This window comes from Centrocercus urophasianus, unplaced genomic scaffold (assembly GCF_019232065.1).
Source record: "Centrocercus urophasianus isolate 14NV4802_14NV808 unplaced genomic scaffold, USGS_Curo_1.0 seq_29, whole genome shotgun sequence".
Lineage (NCBI taxonomy): Eukaryota > Metazoa > Chordata > Aves > Galliformes > Phasianidae > Centrocercus > Centrocercus urophasianus.
The window spans coordinates 9,374,315-9,390,150 of record NW_024884855.1 but is presented as its reverse complement, the minus strand read 5'-3'; the positions used below and the strand labels follow the sequence as shown (position 1 = coordinate 9,390,150).

The 15,836-nt window shown below is 50.9% G+C and overlaps 1 protein-coding gene across 1 annotated transcript in view; it reads right to left on the bottom strand.

Moving 5' to 3' along the window:
* TNRC18 (trinucleotide repeat containing 18) overlaps positions 1 to 15,836 on the bottom strand; it is a 45,030-nt gene that overhangs the window by 1,786 nt on the left and 27,408 nt on the right. Inside the window, exons 17-28 of the mRNA XM_042828181.1 lie at positions 9,593 to 9,832; positions 7,361 to 7,803; positions 6,686 to 6,847; positions 5,701 to 5,842; positions 5,182 to 5,299; positions 4,821 to 4,896; positions 4,423 to 4,531; positions 3,471 to 3,587; positions 3,030 to 3,194; positions 1,553 to 2,841; positions 963 to 1,199; positions 442 to 516 (exon numbers count right to left, since the gene is read on the bottom strand). Coding sequence (XP_042684115.1) covers positions 442 to 516; positions 963 to 1,199; positions 1,553 to 2,841; positions 3,030 to 3,194; positions 3,471 to 3,587; positions 4,423 to 4,531; positions 4,821 to 4,896; positions 5,182 to 5,299; positions 5,701 to 5,842; positions 6,686 to 6,847; positions 7,361 to 7,803; positions 9,593 to 9,832 — 3,173 coding nt within the window. The remainder of the gene's footprint in view (positions 1 to 441; positions 517 to 962; positions 1,200 to 1,552; positions 2,842 to 3,029; positions 3,195 to 3,470; positions 3,588 to 4,422; positions 4,532 to 4,820; positions 4,897 to 5,181; positions 5,300 to 5,700; positions 5,843 to 6,685; positions 6,848 to 7,360; positions 7,804 to 9,592; positions 9,833 to 15,836) is intronic.

Sequence of the window (15,836 nt, the reverse complement as noted above, 5' to 3'; positions counted from 1 at the left end):
ACACAAGAAGAACATCCACCAGACTGTCCAGGGCCTGTGCTCGTACAGAACTCCCCAGCCATCCCCACTGCAATCCCAGGCAGGGACACTTGGAACACCGGGGGCAGCGTGGACGTGATCAGTCCTTTCCACCAAACCTGAGCCCTTGTGCACAGCCAGCTCCCACAGAAGGGAACCACAGCTGCAGTGTGTGCTGACGGGGAAACGCAGAGGCCTAGAGTTTGTCATCTCCATTTCAAGGATGCAAATGCAAAGACAGGTGCTGGCTGGGGACCCACCGCTCCTCCCAACACCCGGCACCAGCAGCGATTCCCATCCTCCCAAATACACCCGTCCAAAGTCCTGGGAACTGCAGCCTCAACAACTGAGGCAAAAAGTAAAAGCCAGAGAAGGTCAGAGGCTTTTCCCCAGCAGCATCAGTTAAGCAGTCGCAGCACCAACCTCCATGAAGTCCTTCCTCTGGTTGGATGCCTGCAGAGCTGTGGACAGACTCCTGCCTGATTTCTGATCCCAGCGCTGTGCCCATGAGAAAAAGAGAAGACAGAAATAAAAAGAAAGCAAATTAATTGGATTTTCCATGTTATCATCCCCCGCCCACCACACGTGCCTTTATTACCCCAGCCCCACCCCAAGGCAATACAAACTCAGAGCCTACTGTAAACCACACTGTGCAAAGATGCAGAGCTCAGCATTCCTGAGCAGCAGGCTAGCAGTTTTACACTGCACAAAGTCTTGGTCTGACTCTTAATAAACTCTTGTTGGACTGACATACACAGCTATTTCCTAGCAGAAACTCTTCCCTGGATCAAGAGGTATCAGGCTTGCCCACAGCCCCAGCACGAGATGATGGTTTCACCCCGTAACAGTACCAGCAATGACCTGGGCCATAATCCTCCCTGTCCTCAGGAGAGGAACACAGCCATGCAGCTTTGCAGCCCTGTCAGCAAAGGCGAGCAGCCCACCTTGCCTTCGTTGAGCTTCTTCCCAGGGTTGGTTTCCTCTGGGTGATAAAACCACTTGACTCGGACCACCATGTTGTTCCCCCACGACTCCCACATGCTCTGGATGCGGCCAATGTAGGGCAGGTTGGGGCGGCCAGCTGACAGGAAGACCGCGCAGTCTCCAATGCGGATGATCTCCTTGCCCCGGACGATGGCCTTGTAGAACAGCTTCCTGGCCTTCCCCTTCATTCCTCGTCTCTGCCAAGAGAGGATCACACAGGTGAGCAGCTCAGGTTTCCCTCATCCCACATCCTGCCCTGTTCTGTTGGCAAAGCCAGACCCAGCCTGGTAATGACACAGCCACCACCGGCCAGGACACGCCACAGCCTGAGCACTGCTGATGGAGACTCAAAGATGTGGTGATGGTCAACAGACATTTCCACGAGAAAAAAGACAGAGAGGCAGGCCGTGTGGGACAGCTCCCCACAACGCAGCCAAGGCCGACCCCAACCTCCTCACGGCCTCAGCAGGGGACGTTACACCAGCAGAGCATCGCCAAGCCCAGATGGAAAGGCTCCCTTTCCCAGGCAAGTGGGAAAGGCTGTGCTTACCTGCGTGGGCTTCCCGAACCACTTCCACAGCTGCCGTGCGGGCAGGAAGGCGGCGATCTTGGGTCTGTTCTCCACCGACGGCAGCCGCTGCCGCTTGGCCAGCTCCTTGGTGGTGGGCAGGTGGATGCCCTCACGTTTTTTGGGCCTGCTCTTGTTGCCGCTCTGCTGCGGCGCCGGCTGCTGCGCCGGCTGCTGCGCCGGCTGCTTCTGGCTCTGGGGGTGGGAGGACGCCCGGGATTTCCCTGTCTGTTTGGTTTGCTTGGGAGGGAGGGTTTGCTGCACTGAGGAACTTGGCTGGGCCTCAGCTACTTCGTCGTCAGAGCTACAGGAGGAGTCTTCATCTGTAGTGGAGGAGGAAGAGGAGCTGGAACTTGAGGAGGAGGAGGTTGATGAGGCAGAGGAAGAGGAGGAAGAGGAGGAGGAAGAGGAGCTGCTGCTAGAAGAGGAAGAGGAGGAGGAGTTGGAGGAAGAGAGAGGAGTGGATGCTCTTGAGCTGGTCGAGCTGCTGTCCTGAGCCTCCCCTCGGTTCTTCTCAGTCTCCTCTTCTCCCTCTGACTCTGAGCTGCTGTCACTGCTGTTGCTCTCAGACTCCTCTACAGCTGCTGGCGCTGATGCCTTGTCTTCCTGGTCCTTTGAGGCACTGAGGCTTTCTGCCGAGCCATCAAACTTTCCCCCAAAGCTGGCAGGGTCCCCCTCAGCTGCTTTGGCTCGGGAGGATTTCTGCTTGCCCTCTGCACCCACTGCAGGTGAATAGCCCAGCCCCAGGAGGCTTTTGCCATCTCTGCGACCAGCCAGACTCGAGTCCTCCAGCATCCTCATCGCCTCCTTCATCTTCTTTGTCTTCGGAGACATCACACCCTCGTGATCCAGCTTGATCAGGATTTCACTGTCATGCTTCCTCTGAGCCTTAACCATGGTACCAAATTCCTGTGCCTCTTCCGTGGGCCTCCCCTTCTTGGCCTTGGCTTTCGACGCTGAAGCATCACTGGAGCCGAAGGCTGTCAGCGTCCCTGGGAGGTCACTGTAGGGCTCTGTGGTGAGGATGCTGCCAAACACAGCAGGCTGGTAAGTGGGTTGTGGGGGGCTATGCAGCTTAGTGGAGATCTTCATTTTACTGGCTTTTGACCGTTTTTCCTCTGTGGGGGCAGGAGACCCTCCAGCAGGCAGTGGCTGGGATTTTCGTGACCCCTTCACACTTGATTTGCCCAGGCAGGCTGGCTTCTCAGGGACTGAAGAAGCACCAGGTGAAGGCTCCACCTGATCCTTCTCTTCAGGCAGGGAAGCCTCTTCTGCAAAGGGTAAGAAAAACATAGGCATGGTATTATCCACTGAGACTGGCACTATTAGCTCAGACAGACAGCAATCTCAATTAGTCTCTGGATTGTTCCTGAGTGCTACAGGCTCCCTGCAGAGGCACACAGGTCCTCACTGTGCAAGGACTCTCTCAACTCCAGGCCTAGCAGTAGTGACAACCTACCAGCTTTTGCCTTGATGCTTGGCTTCCTCCCTCGCCCTTTGCCCTTTGATGCAGGCTCCTCTGACCCCAGTGTAGCCCCTTCTTTTCCTTCTCCAGCATCTTTGCTGGATTTACGGCTGCGGCGCTTGGTGCTGGGCACCAAAAGGGCTGGGGAAGGTTCAGCACCTGGAATAGATCAAAGAGGTGTTGAAAAGCAGTGAAAAATCATACACGATCGAGACAAGACATGGGAAACCTGTCCCTCCCAACTCTGCACTAGAGATTGGGTCTTTTTACCCAGTGGATCATGTCCCAGCCCGGTATGGACACCTGTAATTGATGGTCCAACCTTTGTGATTGAAAGTCTGTGAATCAGCCCTAAAGTCTGAGGAAGGTGGCTCTAAACTGCCTACATTTTCCTAGTGGGAATTGTCAAGAAAGAAACAGAGAAGGAAGACTCACACTGGATCTTGTAGTCAGGTGGGAGAAGCCGGATGTGAGACAGTGGGATGCGCCCTGTGTCCCCATCATCGAACTCTACTGTGATGAGATCGCCATCTTCCTCCAGATCCAGGGCTCCTGTGGGTTGGGGGAGTAGAAGAAGGTGTCACAGACAAACTTAAGAGCACAAAACACTTGCTGGGAAAGCGGGGACTGCCTTCCTCTAGCTCCAAAACTCCATTTCCCACCTTTCCTATACGGTTGTCCAGGGAGAGCACAGAAGATTTAGACCACAATAAAAGATCCCTCCTAAGACTAAACCAGCCCACCTAGTGCAGAATCGCTCTGTCAAAAGCACAGGAAAAAAACTACTGCAGTGTGACATCCCACATCACCTCCCTGTTTCCTTCTCTCCCTGAAGTATCTTCTGTTTTCACTGCAGTATCTTTTATGACCTGCATTTTGCAACTACTCTCAGCAAACAGCAGAGTTCTGGTAACAACATTAACATTCTATATATCTGATAAGTAATCCTTCTTTTATACACACAAAGCATGACTAAGAGCCTGAAAGCAAGACTAGTCATGGCACAATTGTCCAGGCTTCTTCACTGGCCTGTCAGGCCAGATGGGGGAGACATCAGGAAGGAATGTGTCAGAGACAAGGTGGTGGAAAACCTCCAGTAACAGTAATTGGTGCCTGGGCTGGAGATAACGCTGACTTTCTGAAAGGCAGTAAGTTTCCCCAGTATTTTAAGCTCCTAAATCACTCAGATCCCTTCCCACCAAAGCATGGCTCCTGGATCATAAGATGCTGCTAAATCAGCATCCCAATCAAGTTGGGCATGACCTGAAGGAATGAGCCAACCGTTGACACTCACAGCAGACCTCAGGACTATCCCAGACAAGCCTGACATCCCTCAGGACATGCAGGACAGAGACATCCCTGGCTCGCAGCACCTGGGCAGCCTTACCTCGGACAACTGTCCCTGGGTAGAGGCAGCGGTACTGCTGGCTCCAGTAGGCAGCAATCCTTGTGCCCTCGGGCAGGAATCGCACTGAAGGTGGCTTCACGTCAATGATCTGCTCAGAGCAAAAGGCAAGCCATTACTGACACTCTTGGCACCAGCACAGATCAGCCCATCACATTCAGCATGCAGCAAACCAGATCTCAAGACAAGAGAGGGAGATGGCCTCCTGCACACAGGGCAGCGTGAGGGACTATTTCTGGTAGTGGGGACCTCCACACCAGTGGGAGCTCTGCCCAGACTGTGCGGGCAGAAACAGGGCATCCCTGCAGCCCCAGACAGTTAGCCACTTCCACCCCAGATCACCCAGGCACCAAGAACAGGCATCCAATGGCCTCACGTACCGCTTCCTGCAAGAGCTGCTCCAGGCAGTAGATGTGGGGTCTGTTTCCCCTCTCGCCTTCTACCACCACGCGGTATCTGGAACGTAGAGACCCGATCAGACACAGCACATGGAAGAGATCACCCGGATCAGAAAACACCTCCCTCTGAGCCCTGCCACCAGTCAGTCGAGAAGACTTAATGAAAAGTAATTAGATTTTCCTGAGCACGGATAAAACAGAGAGAACTCTCCATCCCTCCCTAGCAGACTCTCTCAGCTGCTCTCCAGACATCTCTGCAAAGCACCGAAATCCATCCCTGCATCAGTTACCCCCCCCCTTTCATCAGCAGAGCCTGGGCAGGCACAGCAGCCCCACAACTCACATGTCAGGTGAATGCACCGTCTTGACATGTCCGGCATAGAGCAGCTTGTCATCCATGGGGATGAGGACACGCAGGCCATCCTTCAGCTCATCCTTGTCAATTATGCAGGAGCGGGGAGCTGGGAGGTGTTGAAGCAAGGCAGGGATTAGAGAATGCCACAGAGCAAAAAGCAACCGCAAACGGAGAGAGAAATGTCATTCCACCAGCATGATCCCCCCTAAGAAAGGACCAGCAAGCCCTCTGCAGAAAGGTACCCTTCTTGGTAACAACAATACGTCAGCAAATGAAAATAGGGCAGCTCAGAGACTGGGCTTCATCTAGGTGTCAAGCAGAGTTGGCAGCTCTGAAGAGACTTGTACCTGGCAAGCCAACTTGACTGTAAATGTGGTTTCTCCACCCCAAGGAAGGATTCGTGGCTTTGGAAAAGGAATGTGCGAAAGCAACACAGCCCTCCCCCCAGCAGCCCTGGGAAACTCATTCAGCTCTGCTACTTGCACAATTAGCCCTGCCAGCCCTCACCTGGTGTGGGTGGCCGCTCGACAAGCATGCTCAGTGGGATGTTCTCATCCTCCGAGAAGCTGCTATCTTGGTTGGGTTCAAAATCCTCCTCCGCTGCCATGCTCTCCATGAGCTTGCTGACAGCTCCTCCTTTCCCTCGGTTCTGCAGAAGAGCAAGCACCACGTCAGCTGGATGCCAACAGGCAACAATCCGATCCCATCTCACCTTCCTCCACCAACAAACAACCTGAGGATATTGGGACAAACTCGTCTCCATCCTCATGATGTTGGAACACACAGAGAGCCAAGTAGGTATACCCAAAATTGTTTTTTGACTAAAAAAAACGTATCTTTGCTTTACTGGGTTTCCTGCCAAGCATCACTGACAGCCGAGCAAAAGCCATTTCACATCTCCTAGCCACATCTCACTCCTGCAGGCTGGGAGAGATGCCAAAGAGCAGACAGCTGTAGCACTGCTCTGTGCTCACCACCCCTCTGCAAAGAGCCTGTTTTCACTAAACACGCAGCAGACGCCATTCCCACTTCTTCTCAAAGCCTCACGATTCATTTCTTGGTGTTGCACACAGACCATAAGCATTAAACTCAGAAATGATGTGAGAAAATGCAGTACTGTGCGTTATGACAGCCCGCAGTGAGCAGAAACCAACAGTGGCCTGGCTCACCCAGTGCTGAGCACAACTCCGTCACCATCCCTCCAGTCTTTGCTTTTTCCCAAAGCTCTCCCTCCGCCCCATCTCTATGCCTTAGGCAAAGTTCTGCCTGCTCATTAATTTGGGGCACGGATTCAGCTGAACACTAGATGGTAGCAGCAGGCCCTGTTCTACCTGCTAGCCTTCCTGGGAATTTAGGCTTCTCCAATTTTGCCTGTAACGCATCAACTGAGGTTGTGTTCAGTGTTCTCCCTCCCTCACAGCAGCAGTCCAAGGAAAGAGCACAGCTCTGCCAGCCATCTTCCAGCTCATGCAGCCTAGAACCAGTCACTCACCTCCTTTTTAACCTCCTTGGCTTTCACCTTGGCTTTGCTCTTCTTGGTGGAACCCAGGGCACTGGCCAGGCTGACCCGAACGTCAGATGGGGAGCTCGGGATGCCAGGAGGAGACATGGATGAGGAAGAGGAGCAGCAGGGAGCTTCTTTACCCTTTTTCCGCTGCCAAAAATAAAAGTAAACACCACCATCATTGAAGATCCAGGCCTACACAGAGGAAGGGCAGAGCAAAGCAGGCCACGCACAGTCAGCCAGCAATTCACTGACATCCTCTGCCTCCCAGCTCTGCATTCAAGCTTCACAAATTTCAGTGAGAGTTTCTCATTACCCCAGAGAGCAATTCCTGCCCATCAGTCCTTCCCTCAAGGAGCTCAGAGAAGATCCCAGCTGGCTTCATGCCACAACCAACTTGTCTAACTCTTCCCACTATCACTGATCCATCATTAAATGAACTGGAGCCAAAAGCAGTTGAGCTTTCAGCCAAAAGGAAGAGTCAGGAGAAGACCACTGCCACTGCCAGCCAAGGATGGCCCTCCAAAGGCACCGCAAAGACATGAGCAGCCAAACAGAATGTGGACTCGTCCAGTGGAGCCATCTGCCTAGTGGAGCTCATCACCTTCCCTTCATCCTGAGCTCCCAAGCGTCCCACATCAATGCTGCCAACACGTTCCTCACCTTGCTCAGCTCCTTCCTGTCCTTCCCCTTGCCGCCCTCCTTCTTGGGACTCATGGGAGCCCCCTTTCCACAGCGCCCAGACTTGGAGACAGGAGTGGAGCTGGCAGGTGCCGTGGGGGTCAGCATGGCTGACGATGAGGTGGCATCGTGGAGGAAGATCCGTTCGCTCCGGCGCCGGTTCCACAGGTCATCATCGCTGGCCTCCAGCCCAAACTCAAAGCTCAAGTCCTTGGGGGACTTGAACTTCTTTAGCTTGCGGCCTTTCTCAGACCCAAGCTTGGCTTTGTCAGCACTTCCAGATCCGGGCTCGAGGCCGCTTGGGGTCTGGCTTGATGGAATGCTGCTTGTTTCCAGAGACCCCTTCTTCCCCCGCAGCAATCCCGAGGGTGACTTCTTCCTGATCTTGATCTCACTCTCTGAGTCAGTGTATTCAAACTCCGTCCCTAGATGCAAAAGATTCAGTCATCAGTCAATGCTCTGGCTGAGCACAAGAGGAGCCAAGCACGGCTAGAAGCTTTTGGACTCCATGGGAGATGCCAAGCCTGTTCAGCAGAGCCCTGGCGTCCCACTTTCAAACCCTAACACCCTTACAACATTCTCTAGCCCTCCACAGAAAGGAGCTTCTTGCTTGAAGGAAAGCACAAGCCCCACACACTGAACTTTCCTACCTTCCCAGAGGGGTTCTCTCCAGCCTCACCTTCGTTTCTGGAGAAGGATCTCTTTAACGAATTGAATCAACCCAGATTTCAAGTTTACTTTTCTCCTATTGGCCAATGGACACCACAGAGCTATCTGTTGGCTCAAACAACTGCCTCTCAGTCAAAACAGGTAAATGATCCTTTGTGGAAGATGGAAATCCCCTCATACTGGCCACTGCTCAGCACAGCACTACGCAGCATCCTGAAATACTGCAGTAACACCAAGATGTTCACCACCTACAGTGCATTTCCCCTCTTCAAAACCTGATAATGGAGAGTAATACCATACGCCTACAGGGACAGAAGGGAAACTGAGGCACCACCCAACTGTTGGTGTGACTTTGGCTGAGGCTGACAGAAATTATTCTGAAGCCCACCAGCGAGCAGCTCCCCTAAGATAGCTAGCACGTGCAGGAGGTCCTTAAGGAAGGGCTTACACAACAACATTCACAGGGGTAGAAGAAAACGTGCAAGGCATAAGCACAGAGAGCTGACACCTTCTTGCAGTCCTTCTCTTTTAAATATGCTCACTTTCCTGGGTTAAATGCGGCCTGCAGGAACCTGCTCACCTCTTCTACCCAAACAGTCCCTGCTGAGACAGCCCCAGCACGACAAGAGCCAGTCTGTCAAAATCAAAGCTGGCAATGCTCAAGATGAAAAGCCCTTTGGAAATTACAGCACCCGTTCTCCTCCGTCACTGCGGCCCGAGACAATTTCTAGATGTTTCCAGTTTCAAGGAGGGCAGGTTACAAGGCGATAAATTCTTAAGAGAGGCTGTTGGAACAAGTTGGCAAAAGCCTAATATAGCATGGAAACGGTGCTAAAACAAGCTGGGCTCCCAAAGAAGACATCATTTTCCATTCTGAGGCATGCTATAAATTCCATTATCACTTAATAAATATTAATAGAGAATTTATAAATGGAGCCCATATAGATCTGTCTGACTGGGAACGATGTCACCCAGGGGCATTTATGCAGCAGGGCATGGGAAGGAGAAGAAATAAAACTCCAATTACTTCTAACAGTGAAACTGAGGGACAGAGGCACGGGGCCTGGCACAGCAAACAGGTTAGCAAAGGAATTCTTGCTTTCAGTCCCTCTGCCCAGTTTCTATGGGGACACGGCTGGGATGAGCGAATTTAAGAGGTTTTCTTCTGTTTTGATGCCTCTGCTTTTCTTGGGTGCTGAAAATCAGCTGCATTTAGCACGTGCTTCCTACCCCAAAATGCAGCAGCACTGTCCAAAGGGGCACCGCATCCCACTGCTAGCGTGACTGTTAAGGGTTTGCCAGGCAGGAAAAGAGGAAACTTCGAGGAAGCCGCAGGCAACTGCCCCTAGGGAAGCCACAGCTGCAGCTGCTACAACTGCCATTCTCATGACTGTTTCTTCTTTTCTTGCCAGACAGTGAACCTGCCTTCAGTATTAAGTAGCCAAAAGCAAGGACACCTCCGGATAAGAATGTGCTTTCCTGCAGCACAGCCGATCCTGAACCTTCCACCTTCTCCCCAGCACGAGCCCTGAGCACACGACTCACCCATCAGGCTCTGTCGCTCCTCCTTCTTCTTCGCCTTCTGCTTGGCCTCCAGCTGGATGATGGAAAGCGGAGGAGGAACGATGGGGCTGGGCATCGCGCTGGCAGCAAACCTCGCTAGCAGGCCCAGGCCGCTCTCATCAAGAGCAGGTGAGGAAAGCCTGTCGGTGCTGTCCGTCCCATAGTCCTCCACCTCTTCCTCCTCTTCTTCGTCCTCTTCCTCATCTTCCTCTGAGCTGGAATCTAGCACGCAGAAAAGAAGCAGCCTGTTATAAGTCTTGCAGAGCTGTGCATCAGCCACATTTCCACCCCGAACCGACAGCTCTCCTCTGCTCTGGGCTCCCCTAAGCAGCGCTGAGCCACTCCTGAACTAAGCCAGAAGGCATCAGCTGCAGGCAAGCACATCTCTGTGGTCATACAGCTGGTATCACCCTGCCTACCACCACCCGTGGGAGACATGGCAACACAAGGTATGGCAGAGGACTCGTCCTAGGCAGGAGAGGGAAAAGCAAGGTGTTGAAAAGGAAGCCACGCACCCCTTCCCTGCAGCTTTCAAGGAGGAATTAAAAAATCCCAACCCTGGAGCTGTGGGATTCCCCTCCCACCCACCACTTCTTCCTCCGTAACAAAATCCATTCGTGTAATCAGAACCAGGGCTCAGGACAGAAGGGGAATACCAGAGATCAGCCTGCATTGCGGCAGGAGGCGAGGAGGACATGGAGAAGGGGCAGGAGGCAAAAATGCAAAGAGAGGGGGAAGGAGGGAAATCATAATTTGAAAGTGATGGATTTGGAATGCAGAAGGAGGAAAATTGTATCTGCGGATGAAAGGACACAAAGGGAGAAAGTGACATTCACGGGGAGCAGGCTTCAAAAGTTAGCACTAGAGATGGCAAGGAGAGTACCTGCCTGTCTCAAAACTCTCTGTGCCTTTTGCTTCCCTCTCTACAGCTCAGAAAAGGCAGAGCGAGCTGCCCACAGCTCCAGGAGGAACTCTGGCCAAGAAATCAGCCTGGGCTGGCACACAGGGAGCACTGGGCTGGGGTTTTCTTTGCAGTGTGTGCACAGCAGGCACGTGGGGCAGATGCTCTGACAGGGGTATCGCTGCCACCCCGACAGCACTTCCCAAGGGTCTGCCCATCAGCCCAAAGGCAATTAATTTGAAACACATCTCGTCCACAGTTAGTGCTGGTGAAAGCCACTGCACAAACGCCACGCACACACAGCCACACATATGAGCACATATACATGCATACATATATATATACACACATATATATATGTTTGGGGTCTTTCTAACTGCAAAATCTAGGTCTGGAAAACATGAAGGCTTAAATAGGATCAGCGAGGCTGCTGAGAGATTCCCACCACTAGCAGGAGCCCTGCTCTGCTCCCTGAGCCTCCGCTGCCCACCAGCACCTGCCAGCTGGCCAAACGGGAAACCAGATCCCTTCAACATCAGCTGCAACCAACACGAAAATCCTTTTCTTTCCACTGGTGCCCTCAGGGAAAGATAAAAATGTTCCCGACACTCGGTTGTTATAAAGAAATGCAATAACACAAGTGTGGTTTTTCCACTTTGGGTTGTTTTTTTCCATGACTTCAGAAATGGCGGGGATATCAAACAGCAGTGCCCTCATCCTTGCATTTTATCCAATGAGTGGCACTTTTGTTTTCTTAAACATACATCAGATGGCCACGGAATACTAACTGTTGACTGCCCAGAAAGCCCTTCCACACCTCAGTGGCTCACACGACCCTTCTGATAGAAAATTGCTGCTAACCCAACAGTCCTGCAGTGAGCACCAAGACATCCACAGCCCTGTTCACTCCTTGCACAAAAACCACACGCAAAAAAAAACCAATCCGCACCAAATCAGGATCAGATTCCTTCCCCTAACACAAGGGGCACAATGGCTGCTTTTCTACCACATTTTGCCACGAAAACACATCCCCATGAACTCGCCTATTCTGAGCTGCAGAAGCCACCTGCCTGCAAGCAGCAAAACAGTGCCTGAGTTCCTACAGCAGCTCTGTTCTACTCCAAAGTGGGATGCCTTACTCCAACAAGTGCCCCTTCTTGAGACTCCATCCATGCACTCCATCACGCTCTGAACTCAGTTCTTCTCCGCAAAATCAGGCAGATGAGCCCATGCAGCCCTTCCTGCCAGACCCACAGAGCCAGGTGAGCCGAGAGCAGCGAAGAAAGCAGGCAAGAAAAGGGGATGTTTGGCAGGAAACCCCCTTCCCAACCTGTCCCAGGTGCACGGCATGCAGCCCCGAGCACACCTCTCGCTCAGTGCTCAAAGACTCCTCTTCCACCCCAGCCAACGTGGGCTCTGCAGCCACAAGGGCACCGAGCAGCTCCGTATTTCAAAGGCACCGAGGTGAAACAGATTTAAAAGGCAGGCTGAAAGCAGCCATTACTCACGCCACGGAAAACGTACGATGCAATAATGCAGCCAGCAGTTATTCTAACCTCCTTCAAATATACGGTGTCACGCTACGGGGAGACAACCAGAGACAGTCTCTTGTCAGCATTATTAGCAAAACACTTGTATTTCTATCTGCAGGAGATTCAACCCGCAGCCTGAACAACCCACCACACTAGAGCACGTTCACAGCCTTCGCTCACAGCTCCATCCCTCCCCACCACAAGGGCAGCTCTCGCTCACTCTGCTCCTCTTCCTCCCGCTGTGCCAAGAGCTAAAAGTGACGAACGAAACCAAAGCAGCACACCTGGGGCTCCCCTGCAGACCCACCTCTAAACCGAGTCCCCACGTTCACAGCCCTGATGGCAAAGACATTCCTGCTGGTTCTCTGCAGCTCGCTGCAAGGGCTGTACAGAATCTGAAGCCTGACTCCTGCTGTACCCAACCTATCTGTGGGCTTAAAACCAAGCACGCACAGCTGCTTTTGCACAACCAAAGCCTCCATCTTTTCACCTGCCAATACTTAACACTGGGACAAAAAACATTCTGAAATATCCTTTTTTTTTCTTTCTTCCCCCTCTTCCAGCTGTAATTCTGCAAACACTGAGCGAGGCTGAGGAGAAAACATCTCAAGTGAGACATTTCTGCCACCATTAAGAGCATGTATATGTGTGTGCACACCCACAGTCACACCGTACGCATACAGTCCTGCAGCCAGAACAAACAAGAAGTCGTACTGAAATGCTGCTGAAGCCAGATCAGCTCAAGTCAGAGGTTTTCTTTTTTTTTCCAGAATGTTTATCTGCATTCAATTCAGAACCAAAACCAATTGAAAATACTGAACTTTCTCACTGTTTTGTTTTGTTTTTTTTTTAATGGCATTTTATTGTAGGAGAGGAATGAATGAAGATGAATGGAGACCAGTTAAGCAGTTTGGTTTTTACAGACTGATGTAACAGGATGGACTGAGGAGGGCGTGGGGAGGAAAGGTCTGGGAAGGGGGGGGATAAAAACACACACTTAGAAGAGTCATTTCACACTGTAAAAAAAAATAGCATGATCTTTTCATAACACCAAGCAGGCCTACAGCATACAAAGCAGGCTAAGTACAGGCAGACTTTAGACAGCTCCTGGGTCATTGACATCTGATTTGTGTGATCGGTCCAAACTCTGCAGGTTGCCTATTTTCAATCTCCAATTTAAGATTGTCCTTTTTTTTTTTTAATGCCAAACAAACCAATTCTCATCAGTTGTAGATTTTTCCTCCACGTGTGCGGTGCTGCTGGCTCCAGAAGTGCTTATGAAAAACGATTACAATGTAAGAACTATTACAGAAATATTACGATGACTGCATGGGATTGGTTGGACGGGGAAGCAGGTATCCACACTGCTTGGAGAACAGGGCAGGAAAATATTCCATCGTTTCTTTCAAGGGGGGAAAATCATCCTGCAAGGTAGGGAGAGCAGGGAAGAAGGCATTCATGTCTCCAGGGGAACAGTCCACTGAGAGGAAAAACATGGGCCTTTGGTCATGGAAACGTCCTGCCATTCCCTATGCTGACAGCCTCTGAAGGCCCTACTTTAGCTCCACTGGCAGTTTCCTCTCCAAGGTCACTGCATGAAACACCACTTTGCTCACTGTCATTCACAGCAGTGCTATGTTTGGTCGACAAGAAATCTGCACGTCCCTCCAACTATCTCAAGGCAGGCAAAAACAAGCTCTCCTGCAGCCAGTCCTACATCTGACACACAGTGGCAGGGCCACGACAGCCCTAGCAGCAAGCAGTCTGCATCGTGGCCCAGGAAACCTTCCAGCTGCAGGGAGGCAGAGCCTTTGCAGGCAATTCTGTGGCTTCTCATCTTGTATCTATCAAAAAAACAAATACTCCTTTTTTTTGCCAGGATAAGGGGTTCTCCAGGAGAAAATCAAACAGCTAACAGTAAAGCATTTCTGGAGCCTTCAAACACAGACACTCAAGCAAATCTCCCATGCAAAACTCTACATGGACAGAGGAAAGTCAAAGTGGACAGCGATCATCTTGAGAATTATAACAGAAAAAAGCAAGAGAGTGCAAAGATGTACGTGTCATTATTCACGGAGGTAACATCGAAACATCTGAGGCTGACAGATGACATAAAGAAAATTATTTTGCCTACCTACATAACAATGGTCAAGGTTCAGGTTCATGGTTAGTGACCCTCGCTGAGAAGTGTCTGCCCTACAACCAGCCAACCACTTTGCTTCTTTAGTGCAGCGTGAGAGCAAATGCAAGAGACCGACACAGACATTCAAAGCATCATGGATAGGGGCAGGGGTGAAAGGGTTGGCCAAGCAGCTGCAAGGAGAAAGCGAGCACTTCTAGAAAAGCTGAGGTTATTAATCGGTTTAGTATCAGGGAAAGCCGTCAGAAACCCTATTACCCAAATATCCCTTCACGAAATGTTTCTGACAAAGAACCAAACAGAACAAGCAAATAAATAAAGAAAATCAAAAACCATTCGAAGGAAAAACAGAACTGCAAGCCGTGATCCCTCCCAGCCGCCCCTCCGTGCCCACCTCCCACCCACAGAGGTTTCGCATCTCTGCTTTCCCCACCATTACATGACACCTCTGAGGGATTTACAGCGCCTTTCCCCATTTGTTCCAGACTCCCCAGCCTCCCCTCCCGTATCCCCCTCCCTTCCCCAGGCTTTATCCCATCAAACCGGGATAGCTGTGGTTTAAAAAAGCAAAACAGGTCACTTGAAAAATCGACAAAGCTCATCTAGGGACAAGTTACCTATCTGCTATCTGGAGCAAAACCAAAAAGCAAGGCCCCAAAACTCAAGAGCTTCGCATCAAAAAGGGATCGACATCCTCAAAATTTCCAACAGCAGCAAAATAAACAAAGAAAAGATGCAGAAAGAAACAGGGAATGGAAGAGATGTCAAGCTGAACAGAAGTAACACAGGCTCTTCATGGAGATGTGGCCAACTCTCCCTCACGTGAAATCCACTGTCCCCAGGACAGTTTGGGTTCTCTGAGAAATGAATTTGATTTCTCTGAAACAGACTTTTTAGTTTTCTTTTAGATGCACTGGTGGACCCAGCCCAGAGTCACATCAAACTACTTCACTATTCTGTATCTTTCTGCTGTTTGAAATAGATGGGTTTGTTTCTTTTTTTCTAGCTCAAACAGCCTTTCTTTGGAGGATGGGTTTGGAGGGAAGAAAAACAGGTGTGTGGAGGAGATTGAGATCAAAAACTAAGAATAACAAAACCGAAGCAAAATTATCCAGCCCCGTTTTCAATTAACAACTGTCTGAGCAGTGTGAAACGCTAAAAGGCTTTTGCTGTGCTGCATGGCAGCTCTGCTGTGCAACGTAGATGGTAACAACTGGGGATGCTCTTGCTTAGCATTCAGCCCAGACGAGCTACTTTCTTTTGGGAGCTGAGGGCTCATTAAAATGACCTTTCCCCATGATTATTATTTAATGAGCGCGCTCTAAAACAGAAACCCCTTGTGCCTCTGGAGGAAAAGTCTCAAGTAATCTCTTTTCCCACTGAAGTACTAATGACAGGCTGACAAAAAGAAGCTGTAAGGAAAAAAAAAATTGGGGTGAGGGTGGGGGAGGGAAACTGCAGTCAAATTTAATGCAGTAATTATCACATCCTTGAGCGCTGTGGATTATGTGCGGGCATCTGAAAAACACTACCACCCAAAAGGGACATAAAAACTTGCTGAGTGTATTCTGAAAAGAAAAAATGCCTGTCTGTCAAATAACAGGGACCTTACACACAGCAGCAATGAGGACAGAGAGCCTTCACGATTTACCT